The sequence below is a fragment of the Xenopus laevis genome, chromosome 2L, assembly GCF_017654675.1.
Source record: "Xenopus laevis strain J_2021 chromosome 2L, Xenopus_laevis_v10.1, whole genome shotgun sequence".
NCBI classification, from domain to species: Eukaryota; Metazoa; Chordata; class Amphibia; order Anura; family Pipidae; genus Xenopus; species Xenopus laevis.
This window is the reverse complement of record NC_054373.1, coordinates 14298903-14319867: the sequence shown is the minus strand read 5'-3', so window position 1 is coordinate 14319867 and position 20965 is coordinate 14298903. Positions and strand designations below refer to the sequence as shown.

The 20965-nt window shown below is 41.1% G+C and overlaps 1 protein-coding gene across 1 annotated transcript; it reads left to right on the top strand.

The window, feature by feature from the left end:
• Positions 1 to 4695: 4695 nt before the first annotated feature.
• olig1.L (oligodendrocyte transcription factor 1 L homeolog) lies at positions 4696 to 6850 on the top strand. The gene has a single exon (XM_018245665.2). The coding sequence runs from the start codon at positions 4944 to 4946 to the stop codon at positions 5631 to 5633; it is 690 nt and encodes a 229-aa protein (XP_018101154.1). The 5' UTR covers positions 4696 to 4943; the 3' UTR covers positions 5634 to 6850.
• Positions 6851 to 20965: the final 14115 nt, after the last annotated feature.

Sequence of the window (20965 nt, the reverse complement as noted above, 5' to 3'; positions counted from 1 at the left end):
TTCTCTCCTAAAGTGCAGGCACAAGTCACATGACTGGGGGCAGCTGGGAAATTGACAACATGTCTAGCCCCATGTCAGATTTCAAAATTGAATATAAGAAAATCTGTTTGCTCTTTTGAGAAATGGATTTCAGTGCAGAATTCTGCTGGAGCAGCACTATAAACTGATTCGTTTTGAATTTTTTTTTTTCCCATGACAGTATCCCTTTAAACACTGTTTCTCTGGGCATTTCTTGTAGCCTGTAACAGAGTGATGTGCTACTGACTGACCAGCTGGATCTTATTAGCTTCAGGTGGCTAATCAGCACTTCTTAAAGCTCAGACTTGTCAGTCTCTCATGGGCTCTGACTAGGAGAGACACGGGAAGAGAGTTGTGGATCTTGACACTAAGGATCCTATGTTGCTGTGCACACACAGTCACCCATATAGAAGGTCTGTAATTTGTAGGGATGCAAACGAATCCACTATTTTGTAATCTACTATAATGCAAATTAGGTTTGGGAGGGGGGAAAGCATTTTTTACTTCCTTGTTTTGTGACAAATGCGATTTCCCTTCCCATCCCTAATTTGCATATGCGGATTTGTGTCTGTAGTGCATTTAGCAACTATTAAGTCCACTATGGGCCTCTTCGGGCAGAAGGATTTGGCCGAATCCGAATCCTGCTAAAAATGGCCGAATCCCGAACCGAATCCTGGATTTGGTGCATCCCTAGTAATTTGACTGCCTTTTTGTTATTATTGACCCGACACTGCTGCCTAAAGCTATATTTATTGTCTTTGGAAAGAAACGGCCTTTATTTTATACCTGTTGCTGCCGGCTGAAATAAAATCCATTTTTCTTTAAAGGGGTGGTTCACCTTTAAGTTAACTTTTAGTATGTTATAGAATGCCCAATTCTATGCAACTTTTGAAATTGATCTTTATTATTTACTTTTTATAGTTTTGTGTTATTTGCCTCATCCATATGGCTCTTCCCAGCTTTCAAATGGGGGTCACTGATCCCATCTAAAAACAAATGCTCTGTAAGGCTACACACTTATTGTTATTGCTAATTTTATTACTCATCTTTCTATTTTGGCCTCTCCTATTCATATTCCAGTCTCTTATTCAAATTGATGCATGGTTGCTAGGGTCATTAGTACCAATGGCAAATTGTCTCAGAATATCACTCTCTACATCATACTAAAAGTTAATTCAAAGGTGAACAACCCCTTTAGGGTAAGGTCACACGAGGAGATTCGGGGAGATTTTGTCGCCTGGCGACTAATTGCCTCGTCTTTTGAGCAACAATCTCCCCGAACTGCCTTGGCGTTTTTCCCCATAGACTACAATGCAAAGTTGCCTGCACCAATGCACACGTGGCGATGCATTTTCTATAGTCGTCCGAAGTTGCCTCAATCAGCTAGACGAGGAGATTCGGGGAGATTTTGTCGCCTGGCGACTTATCGCCACGTCTTTTGTGAGACTATCTCCCCGAACTGCCTCAGCGTCTTTTCCCCATAGGCTACAGCGCAAAGTCGCCTGCGCTAATGCACACGCGGCGATGCGTTTTCAATAGTCGCCCAAAGTTGCCTCAGTGAGGCAACTTTGGGCGACTATTGAAAACGCATCGCCGCGTGTGAGGCAACTTTGGGCGACTATTGAAAACGCATTGCCGCGTGTGCATTAGCGCTGACGACTTTTCCTTCGAGCCTATGGGGAAAAAACGCTGAGGCAGTTCGGGGAGATAGTCGCGCAAAAGACGTGGCGATAAGTCGCCAGGTGACAAAATCTCCCCGAATCTCCTCGTCTGGCCTTACCCTTAGAGACTTTTGCTGTCCTGACGCTTACTCTGTGGGAGCCTGTGATATAGCCCTAGGTCAACAATCTTCTATATTACTCCATAGTCCACTTAGAGCACAGATGAAAAACTACTGTGTTCCTTTCATTCGCTGGGGAATTATCCATAAACATTATCAGGATCACTCACCTATTTTGATTTACTTAGATAAATATAGAATAGTATATGTTCCGTTTCTGTAGATTCCCATTATTATTATTATACAAAATCTGAAAAACAGTCCTAGACTTTTCCCACGGATTTTCTCATTTCTTGTTTACCCCTAAATAAAGTGGCTAATTAAACATCTGGCACTTACATTATTTTACTGTCATCGGACCGGCAGGGGGAACAGACAAAGGCAGGACTTTAGCTCACATTTGCAGTTGACCAAATGTATGTATATGAGGGCTGCAAAACCCGCAGTTAACAAGATACAATCAGTCATTGCTGCTTTCAGAGAAGAACAGGCCACCATCTGAATGGATCATTGAAGCACTGACTGACATTAGGGTCACAATTATTGTGTTTGTAAAGGGAGGACAACAATGTGCAGCTTTTATCACCAACCATTTGGTTTGCTGGCCGAAGGTGGTGACAATAACTTTGCCATAAAAGCAACGCAAATCTACTGTGATTAGCAAGTGTCGCTCCTTCAAGCTCCTCATATGCAACAGTTGTGTAAATTAATATGTATTAAATGTGGCAAGAACAGTGTATTCCATCCTCTCATTGTAGAAACAGGAGATACAAGAGTAAGATCTCAGTAGAAACCAATCTACACTCTCAGTAGCTGGTGAGCTTAGTGAATCATGTTGAGGAATGGAGCAGAGGATAAGGCAAATTATCTGTACCCAACTAAATAAGATGTTGGTTTGGGCCATTGCCTTCTTGAAAGCAAAAGGTGCTCCTTTCATTCAAAACCGCTCAAAGTCAAAAACTTCCACTGCTAAAGGCTTTAGGAACATCTCCCAAAACTTTAATTTGTAAATATAAGTGAACCTTGAATTTCTCATTCTTAGGGGCAGATTTACTAAAGAGCGAAGTGGCTAATAATAGCGACTTTTCGCCTGCGTTGCCATCCGCAGGGACATCGCCAGTTTACTAGCAGACGCCAATTTGCTAGTGAATGGGACCATCGCTAGCGTTCATTCACACTCTATCGCCAGGCGACTTTTTACTTTGGCGAATGGACGTTACTCTGCAAATTCACTAAAATGCGGATTTTGAAGAACGTTACCTCTTTCGTCAGAGTTGCCTTCGCCACCTCAGACCAGGCGAAGTGCTATAAAGCAGTGAGATCTTCCTCAATCTTCTGTCACTTACATCATATCCTGTGAGCCAAAAATACATAAAGTTCAAAATACACTGGCGACTTTTCCTTTTTTGGGTAACCAGTTTTCCTCATACGTTTTTAAACATAAGGAACTTTAATTTTACAGTGCGCTCATGTGTAGGGCATTATAATAACTCTATTGTCTTTATTAAGGTTCCCTGGACATGTGTTTTTAAAAGTGAATTTGTAAGTATTTGCACCAACATTTAACATAAAGACGTCCATACAACTTTAAATTTCCCACCATATGCAAATTGACCTGAGCGCAAGATCCCTAGCGAATTTTCGCTAGGCACAAATGAACGCTAGCGCCAGTGGCGGAACTACCGGGGGAGCAGGCCAGGGCCCGCACCCCCTCAGGGCCCCCCGGCAGTCCGTTCACCACTGAAAATGCGGCCAAATACGGCCGTACGGAGGTGCGTGACGGCTGAGCGTCACGCACCAGAGCCCGCCCCCCTCTACGATCGCTACTGGCTAGCGCACCTTCGCTATGAAATGCATGCACCTAGCGAAAAGTTGCCAGCGTTCGGTGCCCAGGACGAAACTCAGCATATTAGTGAATTGGCGTAGTCTGAGCGCATTTGCAATGGGTGCAAAACGGACACTGGCCAAAATTCGCTGCTTAGTAAATCTGCCCCTTAGTCTTACTAATGCTTGAGGTCTTGCCACATTGTTCATAAACATCTGGATTGCCCCAGTACATAAAGGACTGGCCATAATGCAGTGGGGCAGGAGGTTCATGTATACAGCCTGCTTTGAGATATAAGATACATACAAAGTTCCTTTAACACAGGGGTTCCCAACCTTTTTTTTACCCGTGAGCCACATTCAAATGTAAAAAGAGTTGGGGAGCAAAACAAGCATTAAAAACATTCTTGAGGTGCCAAATAAATGCTGTGATTGGCTATTTGGTAGCCCCTATGTGGACTGACAGCCTACAGGAGACTCTGTTTGACAGTACACCTGGTTTTTATACAACCAAAATGTGCCTCCAAGTCTAGATTAAAAATAAGCACCAGGTTTGAGGCCAATGAGAGCAACATCCAAGGGATTGGTTAGTAACATGTTGCTTTTGAGCCACTGGTTGGGGATCACTGCTCTGGTAGAAGAGGCCCATAGTGGACTTAATAGTTGCTAAATGCACTACAGACACAAACAATAGATGGTGTACTAGTTCTGTAGCATGTTGCACACATTAACAAATGAGCCCAGAAGTGTTTTTGTAACATTTCTGGCCATACCTTTTTGAAAACAAGGCCATTGTCAGCGATATAAGCACTGTCACAAAAACATTGAAAATATGCCCAGGAAAAATACCACAAAGACTATGTATCTTTATCACGATGCGCACCCGTGTGTGGGAATCCTTATTAAATAGAAGCAGCCGCCTGACATAAGCCCAGTGTTACATTCATGGGAGCTTTTGCAAGTGTCTATAAAAGAATCTGTTGTGTGCAGTTGGATACTGAGTAAGAGCAGACTTCCCTGGGAAACACACTAACTGCTACAATGAAGCTTTAGACATGACTTGGCTTTTGTATTATAGTTTTTAAGGCAGGAACACATTAGCCAATGAAAGTATTGGCAGAGGCTGGATCGGCTGGGAGGGCAGTCTCATCCACTGGTTTATCAGATGCACAGCCTCGACAAGAAAAGCAAGCCGGCTACAGGTCATTGCACTTGCAAGTCCCTCAACAACCTGTTTCTTTTCCCTTACTTTTACCTCACTGCTTCCTCGTACACAAGTATGACTACGATTTAAGACGCTAAGGACTCTGGGAGCCATATTATGCAAATCTGCAGGTTCATACAGAATAGAGAGAAGATGATGAGGCACTGCCAGAGTGACTTGCTTTGTAACAAAGCTGTCCAAGACCTACCTGCTAGCTACAGGCACCCTTCTTCCATCTTGAACATCAGCGAAGACAATAATCAGGAGCCATCTGTGTCTATGAATGGCTGTGGGGGGCATGCCAATGACCTAAGGGAGGAACAACAGCAATTAAGAAAAAAGATTAACAGTAGGGAAAGGAAAAGGATGCAAGATTTAAACCTAGCGATGGACGCTCTACGGGAAGTCATCTTGCCCTATTCTGCAACCCATTGTCAGAGCTCACCTGGAAGGAAGCTGTCCAAGATTGCCACGCTACTGTTAGCCAGGAATTACATACTGCTCCTTGGCAGCTCCCTTCAAGAATTAAGAAGGCTAATTGGAGACATAAGTGGCCCAGGGCCAAGGTTGCTGCTTGCTGGGTTGCCCCTTTTCGCTGCACCTGGATCCATGCTCTTAGCCCCAGGGACAAGCAACAATCCAGACCCTCAATGCAGTAACAAGTTCCACTCACTGTCCTTGGAGGAACCTCAGTGCCCTGCTTACAATCTGCCTGGGAGTGCTGGCGTTTGTACCTGTACCATCTGCAGGTTCACTCACTTTATTCCAGGCAGCCTCAGCATCAAAGCTATACAGTTTTCCAAGTAAATATAGCCTGCGGGTTCTGGACTAGAGACACTGCGAAAGCAAGAAGCGAACACTGGACTCTTTGGGATTAGTCATTCTTCATGCTATGACAATTCACACAATAGTGGGTGAACAAATATGTACGGACACATTGCATTGTGGTTCTGTGGTATAGCAACAAGAGCTTGCCCCTTTCTATCTCTTGTATTTGTAAATATAATATAATTTCTCCCATACCCTCTATGGAAGAGTATAGGGGGACTTAAGGAGTTCTGGGACCAAGTAAAGGTACAAGACTTCTAGCCAAGTTCTTTTTTTAGGTAACGTTTAATATCTCATACTTTAAAGCAGGGTATACACTATTTCTTATAATACACTCATTTTTAGTGAGTCATTTCACACATCACTAAGCAGTGAATCTAAATTATGACATCATTACATAACATTAATAAGGATATATTTTTAGGACTATTATTCTAAATAGTTTAGTACACCGTACACAGAATAACACAGGACTTGGGGAGCTTGTTCTTGACTGATAATATCCAGTTCTACATTCCCAGAGATCAGCTTTAAGCCAGACAATTATTTAGATATAGTATGCCCTAAACTGCTAGCCAGATGGCACAAACAAGGTATATCAGTGAAAACATTCTGTTCTAGTCCAGTAACTCACAGTAACCAATCAGCAGCTAGTCTATTGCAATATTGTTATAATATTGGAAGCAAATATCTGATTGGTTGCTGTGGGATACTAAACTATGTAATGCTGAGTGCAGCAGTTTAGCAACAGCTTGGGGACTGGCTGACATATTGATGGTATAATCCTATTTCCAGTGAGAGAACAAAACTGGAAAATGTTCCATTGCTAGGTGTGTCGATCATCTGTTTGTTCTGTATTGTTATTTAGTGAGCCTTACTAACTCAGGCAGCACCCAGTGATCTCTATAGACTGACAGCCAAATAAATATACGCTAGTTCATGCCTGGAACGTTCAGTATTTTTGTATTGCAATGAAGGGTATTTATAAATGCCATAGATAATAAATGTCATTAATGAGACACCACTGTGAAACCAACTAAAGCAATGTTATAGTGTAGCATAGCTATGGGGGCCTTTTATAATAACTGGTAACATAAAACCTAATGCCTTTAGTATGTTCTAATGTGTCTTTACACTGTGATGGTGTTGATGTTGATGATGATGATGAAATCCAAAATAAATTGTCTGTTACTGGATTGTGTAAAGTGTTATCCAACTGATCTGCCCTGACCCTCAGTTGTCTCGTGTGACTTTATTCAGGCTAAAGCTGGTAGCCTTATTTTGAGTGTCGTAGCTTCACTTCATGTAGGCAAAGCCCCGCTCCATCCATCATTCTGTGCAATCAACATCCCACTGGATCAGAGTTGTCTTTCCTCAACACATGCATCTAGTAGGATGTCTTTAATGCAAAGGAGCTGAAGAACTAGATTGGGCATGTATTGGGCATCTGTATGTGTAGGAATGATAAAGCAAGCCAGTTATTCAATAATTCTCAGACGTTCAGACAAAAGAAGGTTTAGAGAACAGCAGGGGTAACACTAAGGTAGAGGTACATTAGACTACGTTATATTTCTGAGCCTCAGAGCCACATGCTAACTGCCTGCCAGGAGATGCTAACTCTACAAAGAACACAAGTAGCCATAGCAAGAACTACAGAGTCTTATTCAAGGCTCAAACTGAAACATGAGTCAGTAAGACTGTTATAAAAGCCAGGGGCACTTGGTGAAGCAGAAAAGAATAAAAACAAATCTCCTATTTTCCATGAAATAAAAAATACATTAAAAACATGGACAAAATAAAAATGACGATTTTGTGACCCTTTAGCAGAGAGCAGTCTCCAACTATAAAGCCATACATTCTTCAAAATATACAAACATAAGACCAAAGGTATCAGCGTACAAAGAAAAATAAAGAGTTTAGTCTGGAGGCCCATGGCATGGAGGCATTTTGATTGTTGTGATAATTTCTGGGGGAACTCTATAGAACCATATCTATAGAAATAAGTCAAATCAACTGGACTTGCTGTGTTTTTCTTGAAGACATTTCACCAGTCATTCAACTGGCTTTCTCAATTTAGAACTTTCACGAACATCTATAGAACCCTATAGATAAATAATCTCCTGCCCACGGGCAGCTGTTTTACATTTTGGTCTATGTAAAGAACCACCCCTATTCTAAAAGATAAGCCTAAAAAAGGAGGAATCCCTCAATAAAAGCATTAATATGCTTTTTAGTGGATCATAGATGGGTCCGTTCTTTCAAGGCCATACTCTGAACCAGCTTGGTGCTTCTCCCAGCGGTATGTGCCACTAGTATATTTTACACCAATATGGCTTAAAGGACCAGTAACATAAAAAAAAAATTTTTTTAAAAAAACACAAAGACAAATTAAACTTTTAAATCGCTAAGTCTTTATTAAGCAGTAACTTACCGAAACTCTGCTTGCGCTCCTCTACAGAAAAGGCGACACGGCGACGATCCATCATGCAGCACTCGATTTCTCCTCCCTGGCTATCTCCTATAAGGACAGCAGGGAGGAGAAATCGAGCGCCACACGATGGATCAATGGATCGTCTTTTCTGAAGAGAAGCGCAAGCGGAGTTTCAGTAAGTTATTTAATTTTAAAAAATGTTTAATTTGTCCTTGTGTTTTGTTTTTTTTGTTCTATACTAACGAATTTATTTTTTTTAAAAATGTGATGTTTCTGGTCCTTTAAGTTCTTGAAGATGTGAAGATTACAAAAGCTCCACCAGACTTATTAGATTGGCACTGTAGTTGGACTGGATCTGATATTGTTCACCAGTAGTAACAAAGGCGAGAAACAAGCAATGGTTTCCTGCAGAGGAGGGGGAAGGTGGATGTGTATGTAGAGCCTGGCATGAGATAGGCCAACGTTCCCCAACCCTTTTTACCCATGAGCCACATTCATATGTAAGAAGAGTTGGGGAGCAACACAAGCATGACAACTCATGGGTGTGCCAAGTAAGGGCGGTGATTGGCTATTTGGTCTTTGTGAACAGGCAGTTTACAGGAGGCCCTGCTTGGCAATACACCTAGTTTGTATGCAGCCGAAACTTGCGTCCAAGCCAGGAATTCAAAAATAACATACTCCCACCTACTTTGAGGCCACTGGGAGCAATGTCCAAGGAGTTGGTGAGCAACTTCTAGAGTGAGGGCTAGCTTTTTGTATAATGTACAAAATAGGGGTGTGGAAGCACTCTAAAGGCTAAGTAATAGTATATTTAAGTATAATGGAAGTGCTAGTTTTAAAGCACATTCCCTGGGCCCCTGTCTCAAAAGTAAGTTTACAAAACAGGGGTTTTTAGTTACACTTTTTGTATAAACAAACTAAAATAGCAAGAATACTGATATCTTTTAAAGTTCATGGACAATCTCATCCTTCCTACAAAGAATCAGTGATGAGTTCTAAGATACTCCATCACCAGGTAATATTAAACCAGCAATGCACATATTGCAACACTAGGGCTATCAACTATCCAATATTTTACTGGCCTAGTGATAAAATACCTGCCAAGGCCAGCACCGGTATTACATATTTACCGGCAGTGTAGTAACCAGTAAAGTTATCATACACTTACTTTCAGCCCCCAGCCATTATTTGCCCAGAATCTTCTGTAAACCTATGTTTTCTCTATTTTGTTTTCTTCCCTCATGTGGGCCACTGTGATGTCATGGCTCCACCCACTTTCAACATCATCCCCACCCCTCTGACATCATGGGCTGCCCCTTTTGACATCGTACCCCCTGCTGGCTGGTTAATTCAGCTTGAAAAGGTGGGAACCCTATGCAACAGAATTCTCTCTACGTAAAAGTTAATAAATGCAAACTGCAATAGGGGCATTCAGAAATATTTATTTATATATAATTTGCCCTTATCTACATAATTTTATCTACATGCCATGGTTTAGGTGTGGATATTGAGGCTCAGGACAAACACCTACCCCAAAGTTTCTACAGCTCTACATTATTTCTTAAAGGAGCAGTAAGACCAACAAATGAAAGTGTTTTAAAGTAATGAAAATATCATGTACTGTTGCCCTGCACTGGTAAAAACTGATGTGTTTGCTTCAGAAAAACTACTATAGTTCATATAAACAAGTTGTGTAGCAATGGTGGAAATTGAAAAAAGACCATATGGCACATGTTAAATAGTGGATAACAGATAACACCATTATGTTCTACAGAGCTTATCTGCTGTGTAACCTGAGCCTTTTCTCCTTTGAATGGCTGCCCCCATTACTACACAGCAGCTTATTTATATGAACTATAGTAGTGTTTCTGAAGCAAACACATCAGTTTTACCAGTGCAGGGCAACACTGTGTTATATTTTTATTACTTTAAAACAATTTTTTGATGTTATTGTTCCTTTAAAGGTTAAAAAAACAGCATTGGGACCAGATTGCAATGGGAATAGTGACAGCAATTTAAATATAGTAAAATAGTTGCTGCTAAAATTCGCCTCCAATGTCAATTAAATCCTGGTAGAAATCATTGCATGGTATCCAGCCCTAGAACTGATACGAGAGACTTTGAAACACACTCCTAACAAAACTCTTTTCTTTGTCTGTAAGGGATTCCAAGCCCTCTCCAGCCAAACGCTTATTGTTTACAAGTTTCTATTTTCCGGGGCTGCATTATGGGCCCTTTTTACGAGATAGTAAAATTTGTAAAAGCTGAATAGCGATCAATAGATGGAGTAATGGCTACCAGTCACCAGCACCCAGCAGCAACCCCACAGGTTGCTAAATATCAATACAGGAACATAGCCTGACGTACACTGGATGTTTAATAAAACCAGATACATGAAACACATGCACGTACATTACCCTAAATTTTTAAATGAATAAATAAAACTTTATTGTCTGTTCTCGCAGTCAAAATTGCACCATACTATTGGGCTGTGTAGTACAATAGGGACCACCGATTTCCATGGCGCTGCCCATAAAGAAGACAATTGTGTAAGATTTTCCATGAAATTTTTATTTGACTCCCATTCAAACAAACTTTTCTTACGAAGGGTTCTTCAAAGGAAAATTAGGGGAAGCTGCAAATTATAGAAATTACCCCTACAGGTCACCAAGATAATGAACACATATATATATATATATATATATCATTTAGGTCACTTGGCAAAGAATCTCAACAGGTTTTATACTTTGTGCTTTTCCCTTTCTCCATTGCACTTACACATACGTGCAGGAGCCACATTGCAAACTAGTGCAGAACTACTAGATCAGTGATCCCCAACCAGTGGCTCTGGCGCTCCCCAATCCCTTGGATGTTGCTCTCAGTGGCCTCAAAGCAGGTGCTTATTTTTGAATTCCAGGTTTGGAGGCATAAAAACCAGGTTCACAACCAAAGTCTCCTGTAGGCTGCCAGGCCACATAGGGCTACCAATAGCAAATCACAGCACTTATTTGGCACCCCAGGGACTTTTTTCTTGCTTGTGTTGCTCCCCAACTCTTTTTACATTTGAATGTGGCTCATGCAGGGCCACCATCAGGAGGGGAGAGGGGGGGCAAGTGTCCCGGGCCCGGAGCTAAAGGGGAGCCCCGCAGTGCTGCACTTTTCGAAGAGCCAGGCCCCTCTTGAATGCTCCGCAGCCGTGCCTCTGCTTGCGAAGTCCCGAAGAGGCAGAATGCGGAAATGCCGAACATACGAAGTCCTAAGCGGCGGAAAGACCTGAAGTCACAAAAGGAGCCGACACCAATGTTTTATTTTAAAAATGTATAGGCCCCTGCCCCAAGTTTTTTTTAAATTTTTTTTAAAAATATCTTATGGGGCCCCAATTTTTTTTAACTTGTAAGGGGAGCCCTGGTGCAAAGGTTTTTTTAAAAAATTATTTTTGGGGCCCCAATTTTTTTTTAACTAAGGGGGGCCCTGGCGCCAATGTTTTTTTTTCTTTTTACCTTATAAGGGGGCCCTGACCATCAATATGTGTGGGGGGTTACTTTTTTAGCGCTGAGGTCTGTGCGGTCTTTTAATTGTGATGTGGAGTGGGCGGGATCAGGGGTGGGGCTTGGTTGCCAGGGTGGGCGGATTGTTGTATGGGGCCCCGTGATTTCTAATGGTAGCCCTGGGCTCATGGGTAAAAAAGGTTGGGGACCCCTGTCCTAGATGGTGCAAATAAGTTGCAGCAAGCGTTGTGGCAACTCCTAATCATATCAATAAATGCAATTACGCAGAGAGGTAATTCTCTAGACCTCACAGACCAACACCAACTGTTAGTTTATGTACAGTATGAATACAGATACACGTGGACACACACAGCCCCCTATCAGTGCAACTAAGATGTATTGGCCATGCTCAGAAAATGGTCAAGAGCCAAACGGATTTTCTATTTTGGCCACTTATCAGTGGTGCTATTGTTCATTCCTACTTAAAGAATTCTAGTATTTTACTGGATGACATATGATAAAAAGCTGATTTTCAATGGCCACAATTCTCACTAACTTCAAAATGTGCCTTAGATATAGCCTTAGCCCTTTATACCACTAGATGCATAAGAATGCTGAAAATTGTTGGGCTACAGTTGGAATATTCAGCAAATAAAGAAATGAGCTACAATCAATGTACTTGGGAAAGTCAACTCAGCACTACATATGGCAGTTTATCAGGGTGAGTTTAAGGGTGGGGTACAAATTCACAGCATCACAGGGGCCTGTTGGAGAAAAATGATAAGTGATATACTTCTTAAAAGCTGTAGGATGTTATTAGTCTTATATGGGGTCCCCAAACTTTTTTGCCGTGAGCATCATTCAGATGTAAAAACAGTCGGGGAGCAACACAAGCATGAACGTTCTTCCAGACTGGTGCAAAATAAGTGCTGTGATTGGCTATTTGGTAGCCCCTATGAGGACTGGCAGACTACAGGAGACTCTGTTTGACAGTACAACTGGTTTTTATGCAACCAAAACTTGCCTCCAAGCCTGGAATTCAAAAACAAGTACCTGCTTTGAGGCCTGGGAGCAACATCCAAGGGGGTCGTGAGTGTCAGGGGCCTTACGGCTACAGTAACGGAGAAGCCTGGACCAAGGAGGAAGCACTAGGGCAATGTCCAAGTTTGTGGTAACCAATAGGGATCAGGAATAATCATAGTCAGAATCCAGGCAGTAGTTCAATAGTCAAGGTTCAGACAAGGTCAAAGTCCAGGAATAAAGTTAGCAAGAATTTAGGAACATGCAGGAATGCAGAAAGCAAAACCTATAACCAGGCGTTGAACTGGCGTCTTTGGCGTCCTTTTATTTCAAATTTGGCGCAAAAACGCGGCCTCATGACATCACACATTTGCGCGCTGATGTTGGCGCATCGGTGCCAGAACCCACGCAGCGACCATGGGTGCCGCAATCTTAGAAGAGGATGCACCACGGAAGGAGGGGCCTCACCGTGCTCCTGACACATCTCCCACGAGCCACTGGTTGCCGACCACTGAAATGTCCCAACAGTGGCCCTCCAGCTGTTGTGCAAAATACCTCCAACCAGTGCACAGAGCTACTGCTAGCAACCCTGTACCTCTTTAGTTTAAGTCTTCTCCATTCAACTTCCACATTAATATATTGTTCCTCTAGCATGGCCTTCCATGTCTTCTATCCAAGTTAAAACACATACACTGTACTTCATCCAATGTGTGCTAATACACAAGGCACTCCCATGAGGTGTGCAGTTGGAGGAGGTCCAAACTCACAGAAGTTGAGTGGAATGTATAGGGATGACTATACCCTACAAAGCTCGGGACTCCTTACCATGGGAAAAGGGAGGAGAAATAACAAAAAACTCTGGTCTATGTACTGAAAATATCTTACAATGTGTCCTTTATCTACCTTTTATATCCCAAGGGTCCCTGCCCTACCCTACAACATATGCTTGCCCCCCAAAACCTTAGGAAATGATTTGCTTTCTATTATTAGGCCTGTAAATTCCCTGAAATTATTTTTTATTCCAATAAAAACCAAAGGCTCTAGCACTAACTACGTGTCTGATAACCCAGTAATGCACAATGGCTTTGTACCATCTTTGGCTTGGGGTATTAAGCAGAAAGCCGCCCAAAACAATGAAACCTCACACTTCTCACTTGAGACTAAAAATTCATCTTTATTTACCCCGTTTCTTATTTGAGGTATTTGAGTGGTAAAAGCAGGCTCCTTAATCGTCTAACTCACGGGGCTAATAGATTTGTGTGCTTAGGGGGTCAGCTCCGAATTTAATTTAACAACTTACAATACGCCCACATGCCCAGAAAATTTGGACAGCTTGATAGGGTTCACTGAGGCAAAGAAGGAAGACCAGAACAGTGCATTAATGTATGGGGGGAGAATGGCAGCAATCAATCCCCTTGTGAATTGCACAGAGAGCCTCTAGATGAAGCAATTATCTGGCATTGGGGATTAATAGTTAAGTGTGAATGCCAGGCTGTATATGTTAGGTGCAGAATATGTTGCCTATAGAAAACAACAAAGAGCATTCTTTACTATTAAGTGAGATTAAACGTAATGGCCTGATTTAATCACAAAAGCAGAATTAAATTCAGTTGGTAACTTCAAAGTGGACACATGCACATAGAGCGGTGCATGCATTTACATATAGCTGGAATAGCCCGGCCTGAGCCACAATGGACTGAAGTTTCTCCGTCCACTCGTCGTTACATTCACTGTACTAATCTGCAAATTGCTTCTTGCTAAAAAGGGACAGAACTCCCAAGTTTGGTGCATTCATGAGAACTGTACTTTTCCATATTGTCTCCCAATGGAAAATAGATACGTGGAGTCAACAAGGGCACAATGGCTGTAACCAGATATCCAAAATTTCTCTGCACAGGGGCCGCATGTTAAAATAAATTTGTCATTTTACAATTCAGCTTGAAATGATCTTATCTTGATTGTAGGCTTGTCTTTTATTTTATTTATTGCTCATTAGGGCTTTTCCCATTAGTCTTCTGGTCTATGGTTCAAACCAATATCTCATGGTAAGGGTCACTGACCCCTGTAACCAAACAGCAGTTTAAAGGTCACTCTAGAAAGCTGTGGGGCAATAGTATAACTTATGCACATACAAACCCCCAAAAAGAAGACCAATAGCCTATTTTAGTCTTAGAAAACTCCTATTTATTTATCCATTAGGCAAAAACAAATACAAATAAATGCTGCTAATAAAGAGTGTATATATTGGTGTTAAAGGACAAGGAAAGTGTAAATCACTGGGGGGGTGCTGATATGTTAGGGTCAGACTGGGACACTGGAAAAACCCCATGGGCCCCCCTGCCCAGACCAGCTATTGCCGCTGCCCCTTACCCGGTTATGGCCAGGAGCAGGAAAAAAGTAGCACAACGGGGGTTGCAGCTGAGGTGTCTTTGAGACTGGGGTGGGGGGCCCGGGATGGGGTGTGGGGGCCCTTGAAGCAGCAGCCCTAGTGAACCCCCCCAGTCCAAGCCTGGGCACCCCCTCAGTGATACAATGGCTAACCTTAAACTCCTCTTCGCTGAATATGGCACTGTCCCATGGTATTCCAGTTCAGGGAATGTCCTCGTTCTTCCAGTGCCACTGTGTTTTAAAAAGTTTTAAAACTCTAATGCAAACTACAAATGCAGAAAAGTAAACTTCCCAAAGTGGTGTTAAATGTAAATTTGCAAAATCCTTTGGATTTGATATTTCTGGTGAGCTGCTTTCCATTCGGCCACCATCCCCTCATTACCAAATCAAAGAGCAAACTGTGTGTTTCAATCCCCATGAAAATGAATGAGAAATCTGTCCTGTGTTCCCACTTCTGGAGACGGTTTGTTTAAACCAGGCAACATCAATGGAGTCCTGTGTTTTATCTTTGGTTTAGCCGACAATAAATACCTCTAGGCGGAAGGCTGGGAGAGGAGATTTTATTATCTTGAAGAGGATAAATGCTTAAAGCAAGGTTGGGTTATACTTTGGGCTAAATCAAAACGTTAAAGAGAGACCAAATAATTATTTTGAGAAAGCACTTGAGAGCTAAAGAGATGGCTTGGTGGCCATCCCTCAACCAGTTGCTTTTCATTCATCCAATGCTGATTCTTAAGAGGGTACCATTCCCTCCCTGATTACTTGTACCCAAGTACTTAAAGGATGACAGATCCTGTGTCACCATCGGAATCCTCTCACTTCAAAACCAGAAGGCCAATTTCCCACCACAAAAGACCTGAGAGCTAAGGTGAAAGGTCATCAAACAATATCACCAGGGCCAGCGTTTCCCCACAAAATGAAAAGAACAGAGGATTTTAAACTAAACCTATGAATTGCTGGACTAAGCAAACTTACATTTACTCTTTGGTAGTGAACATGTTCTTTATGCCTCAAAAACTTGGCTACAAGGCAGGAATTAAAAAAATGAGCACCTGCTTTGAGGCCCTTAGGAGCAACATCGAATAGGTCAGTTAGTAACATGTTGCTCACAAGCCACTGGCAGAAACTATAGAGTTTTGGCACTAAAATGTGGAGGAAAAATAAACTAAGCTTGCAGCAAATTCATCATTTGCCCATTTCACTATGAAAATTCCACCACAAAACACTACAAAATTTCTGCAACTTGGTGGGTTTTAGGTTCTTTTCTTGAGACGGTCTATTCTGCCCATGGTGGCCTCATAAAATGCTCACCCTTCAATATATCCCAGGCAGTTCTAAAGAGTCTCCTAGAGTATTGGTGGCTGCAACAGTCATCACTTCTATGAAACAGACACATGCCTATGATTAAGGGAGTCTTTTTCCCGAAACGCGTAAGGCGATGTTGTTAACCCTATTGTTGCAATAAACCTCTTCTATTTTATCCGGAGTGCCATCTGATTGAATTGCTGATTGGACCTATATTACAGTGGGGACACTGGTGGCTGAGCCAAATAGAGGAGTATAGCATGGTGGGCTGAGTCTAGAGTGGTCAAATCTCTATTGACTTTCAGATAAATGAAGTAGCTTAAATTTGTCGGTGCCATGACAAAACCTCTACATTATCTGCCAACTATCTATAAATCAAATGATCAATCATTTATCTATCTATCTATCTATCTATCTATCATCTATCTATCTATCTATTTATCATCTATCTATCTATCTATCTATCTATCTATCATCTATCTATCTATCTATCATCTATCTATCTATCTATCTATCTATCTATTATCTATCTATCTATCATCTATCTATCTATCTATCATTTATCTATCTATCTATCTATCTATCTATCTATCTCTCTATCTATCATTTATCTATCTATCTATCTATCTATCTATCATCTATCTATCTATCTATCTATCTATCTATCTATCATCTATCTATCAAACATCTATTTATCATCTGTCATCTATCAATTATCTATCTAACAACCTATCTATTTATCATCTATCATCTATCATGTATCAGTAGTCTATCTATTTATCATATATCTATCATCTGTTTATTTATAAACTATCTATTTATCATCTATCTATCATCCATAAATCTATCTATCTATCTATCTATCTATCTATCTATATATCTATCATCTATCTATCTATCTATCTATCTATCTATCTATCTATCTATCTATCTATCTATCATCTATCAATTATCTATATATCTATCTATCTATAATTTATCTATCATTTATTTGTCATGTATCTACCTGTACATAAGTAGATCTAGGCAGATACATTCGATAATAACATTCATAAATTTATAAATTAATTTAAAATCAGTTTTTATTATATAGGAAAGTTGCTTAGAATTACTTTTTTCTTATTACATTCCCTTTTCCAACTTGTGAAAATTGAGTTCTTAGACAACAAAAGGCCTGTTGCCTCTTTAACATGACCATGTCTGTTTCAATGCCCTGTATTCTCTGCCTTCTCTGCCGCCTGTTATTAAGAAATCACCAGTTTTGTTCCATCTGCCTTTATATGAGCCATCTGAGTTATAGGAGGTTTTGACTTTCCCAGGACTTAGATCCATATGCCCAAAGTTCTCTGCATGCCCTGCTTGTCTCTAATTCTGGGAATTAGCCTCATTGTTATTCAGGTAGGATGGCCTGCTAATGAACTGCCCTAATTAAAAAACAAACTGCACCAATGCTAGAGGCCTACATTCTGGCTTAGGCCTCCTCCTGACCTCTGCTAACAAGCAAGTTGCAATAGATGCAATGCAAATTGTTCTTCTGGGTTCTTGCACCTTCCAGGGTTACCGGACATCTGTGTAATCTCCCACCCTCCTTGTGTTGGCTATCAGGGTCACTAATGAGCAACTATTCAATGTGGGAAGTGCTAGGTCATAAACTGGGTGGGATGGGAGCCATCTATCAAGTGTGACTGGTTTGTGTTAATCCAGAGTAGTAGGGATTGTCCTAATACATTTTCTACTTTTTTAAAAAAATATTTAGCTCTTGATTATTGGAGATCCTCACATTCTTCCTTTTGGATTTAGTGTCTTAGTAGGGAGTTCTCCTTACCTTGCTAATGCTGTTAGGTTCAATAAACCCCGGAACAGTGTTTCATTCCAAAATTAAAAGAAAACTCAATATCAGCAAATGTTCCCATAGCAGGTTGGGTCACTAGGTACACACCAGATTTGCACCCAGTGAGTTGGATGCGAGTGCTGTTTTGAATCTCTGCTCTGCAAGTACTGAAACCTGAACTCTGAAAATGTTAGACAAAACTTGCACCAAATCTTGATGAATCAGACAGATGCAACATAGAGCGCATCCGCAACTATGATAGAATCATGGAGGAAAAAACACTGCATTATGGGGAAATAACATGACAAAAATGCATCTGTATTCACTGCACAAAACCAGTTCCATCTGTATTTGGGTAGAATGAAATAGCGCTATCATTGTTGTTTTCTCTGAAGAGTGCCTTGGCCATGATAAGCAATATGGCAGCTCCCACCTATACAAATTTATAGAGAGTAAATAGTCTATATCATATAGGGGGCCCAGCAGGATGCAAAGTGATATTCATGAAAAATGTCTTATTTGCAAAGTTTACAGGGCCCTACAATGCGTTTAGAGTGGAGTTCCATTGTAAAAATGACTCTCTGCACAGCCTGTGAGCAAATTTTAGGGGCCACTGGCCTATTTTTATAGCATCCATTTGTAGTGAACTTGGGTGGGCCTTCCACTACTAATTCTATGCCATTACTGGTGATTTTCATCTAAGCATGCCCCCTATTATGCCCGACCGCATCCCCTGCAGGCATCTTTTAAGAAGATTATAAACTACAGGTCCAGAAGGACTAAGCAAAGAGACAAGGAAGCTTGTGCAAGAGTGAATCTGCAAGCATAGTCAGTAACGCCTTTCCCAGGACTTAGGGTCCCAAACCAAGAGTGAAATAATGATGCACAGAGTTCTAAAGGGAAGTGAAGAATGAAAGTATAGCAGGGAGTAAACAGTTCAGATATTTAGTTGCTTTGCTGAACTGTTTCAGCTATAATGGATTAAGGATCCTACTTGTTTAGCCATGCCAAGGAAGATTAAAACTGGGCACATACTGTAGGAACCTTTCATCAGTTAAGACCATCTAATGCTTCTTTGTGCCTATAAAATAGAACTACTAGGCTGCCTATTATTGCACTTTAGGGCCGCAGTAATACCATGTAAGATTATGGTTGGTAGAAAGCAACCAGTGGAGGAATGCGGGTTCAAGCAAGATGCAGTATTTTCTCCTGGCAGCTCTGTTCTTGGGAGATTGTCAGAAACTGACACTTTTTTCCCCTCCACCCCCCCCCTCCCGTTTTTTTTTTGCTTAATTAAGTTGTTCAGAAGAAGGCTGGTTCGGCAGTTGCATCTACGTGGGGAGTCTCCCTATGAAGAGAAAGCAGTGGGTGTAGCCAACACAGAAAGGGGAAATCTATTATTGTTTGGGTGTAGACGGGTCATTTTTTCTGAGTTACTGCAGCCTCAGTGACCGCACAGGCCTCTCACTAGTGCAGTGAAAGGATCTGAAAAGCTGCTTAAGAGCAGATACCTTGGCTTACAGCAGCCCCACCTAAACTGCAGACTGTCTCATTCTGGAGAAGACTCTTATTTAGAGGCAAATTGCTGATTAATTGTAGCTATTGGGGACTTGCAGCTGGGCTTCCCAAATTCTGTGCCCAATGCCAGCTGGACTAATGAGAAATGTTTAGGCTATATCCACACACAACTGGTAACAATGGCGGGTTATCTAGATAACAAATAAAAATCATGGATTCCCAAAATTTGGAGGGGGGGGGAGACACAACCTTCCTGAATCACCTACTGCATACCCCACTATATAACTTTCTCACTGCATTTTCCATTGACTGAGGGGCTTATAGCACCCCTCCCCTTGAGTTGATTTCAGTGTGGGATCATCATCCTGTAAGGGTAACTGAGGCCATTCAAAGTAAATGAAAGCACCTGAATCCAAAGAAAGAAAGGAAAGATCCATGGCTGGAATCAGAGTGGATGGAACCCCTGGCAATACAGACAGGCTAAGGGGAAAGGGAGACATATTTTCTAGCAAAACCATTGCTGTCTGGATGTCAGACTGGTGAACAAATAGTCTTGCAAAAACCTCAAGCTTTTTTTTTTACCAAATCGACGTTTCGACCCTCACATGGGTCTTTATTAAGGTGTGAGGGTCAAAACATCAATTTGGTAATAAAGCTTGAAGTTTTTGCAAGACCCTGTTTGTGCAACAGCCTTTTTGATTGTATTTATATTTTCTGTTAGCACAAGTGCATTTTCCCCTGATAGTGAGCACATAAGACATTTGAAGAGTTTTATATATATATATATGCAGAGTTAAACATTTGCACTCTGAGGCAGTCCTATATTTATGTGAGGGTGCTGGGTCAAAGCATTGTATAAAGTTCAAAAGGACCCACACTCCAAAGTTAATGACCTATCATTATTTATGGTTCATGCAACATTTGAATATATATATATATATATATATATATATATATATATATATATATATATAGTATAAATATATATATATATATGTACACATAGTCATAACAAACACTGGCACTCACCATGTTCCCTCTGGGATGCTTCCCATTGGCTCGTATTTCTCAAATTGCGGAGAGTCAGTCCACCAAATACAATATATATATATGGAATCTATGTGGATATTTAAGCTGGACACCTTAGCCCCTAAAGAACTGAATGAAACACTTCCTATGACTCCATTCTACTAAACCATTTACTGTGTAACTGTTTTGCCCGAATGGGCAACTATGTTTCTATATGTTTCCAATATTGCTGTCAGTTATTTAAACTGAACAAAGTAACGCCTGTAGAAAACTACGGATGCTGATATTACTATATAGTACA

Coding starts and splice junctions, on each gene's coding strand:
- olig1.L (XM_018245665.2), top strand. CDS start 4,944: ATGCAAATCTGCAGGTTCATACAGAATAGAGAGAAGATGATGAGGCAC.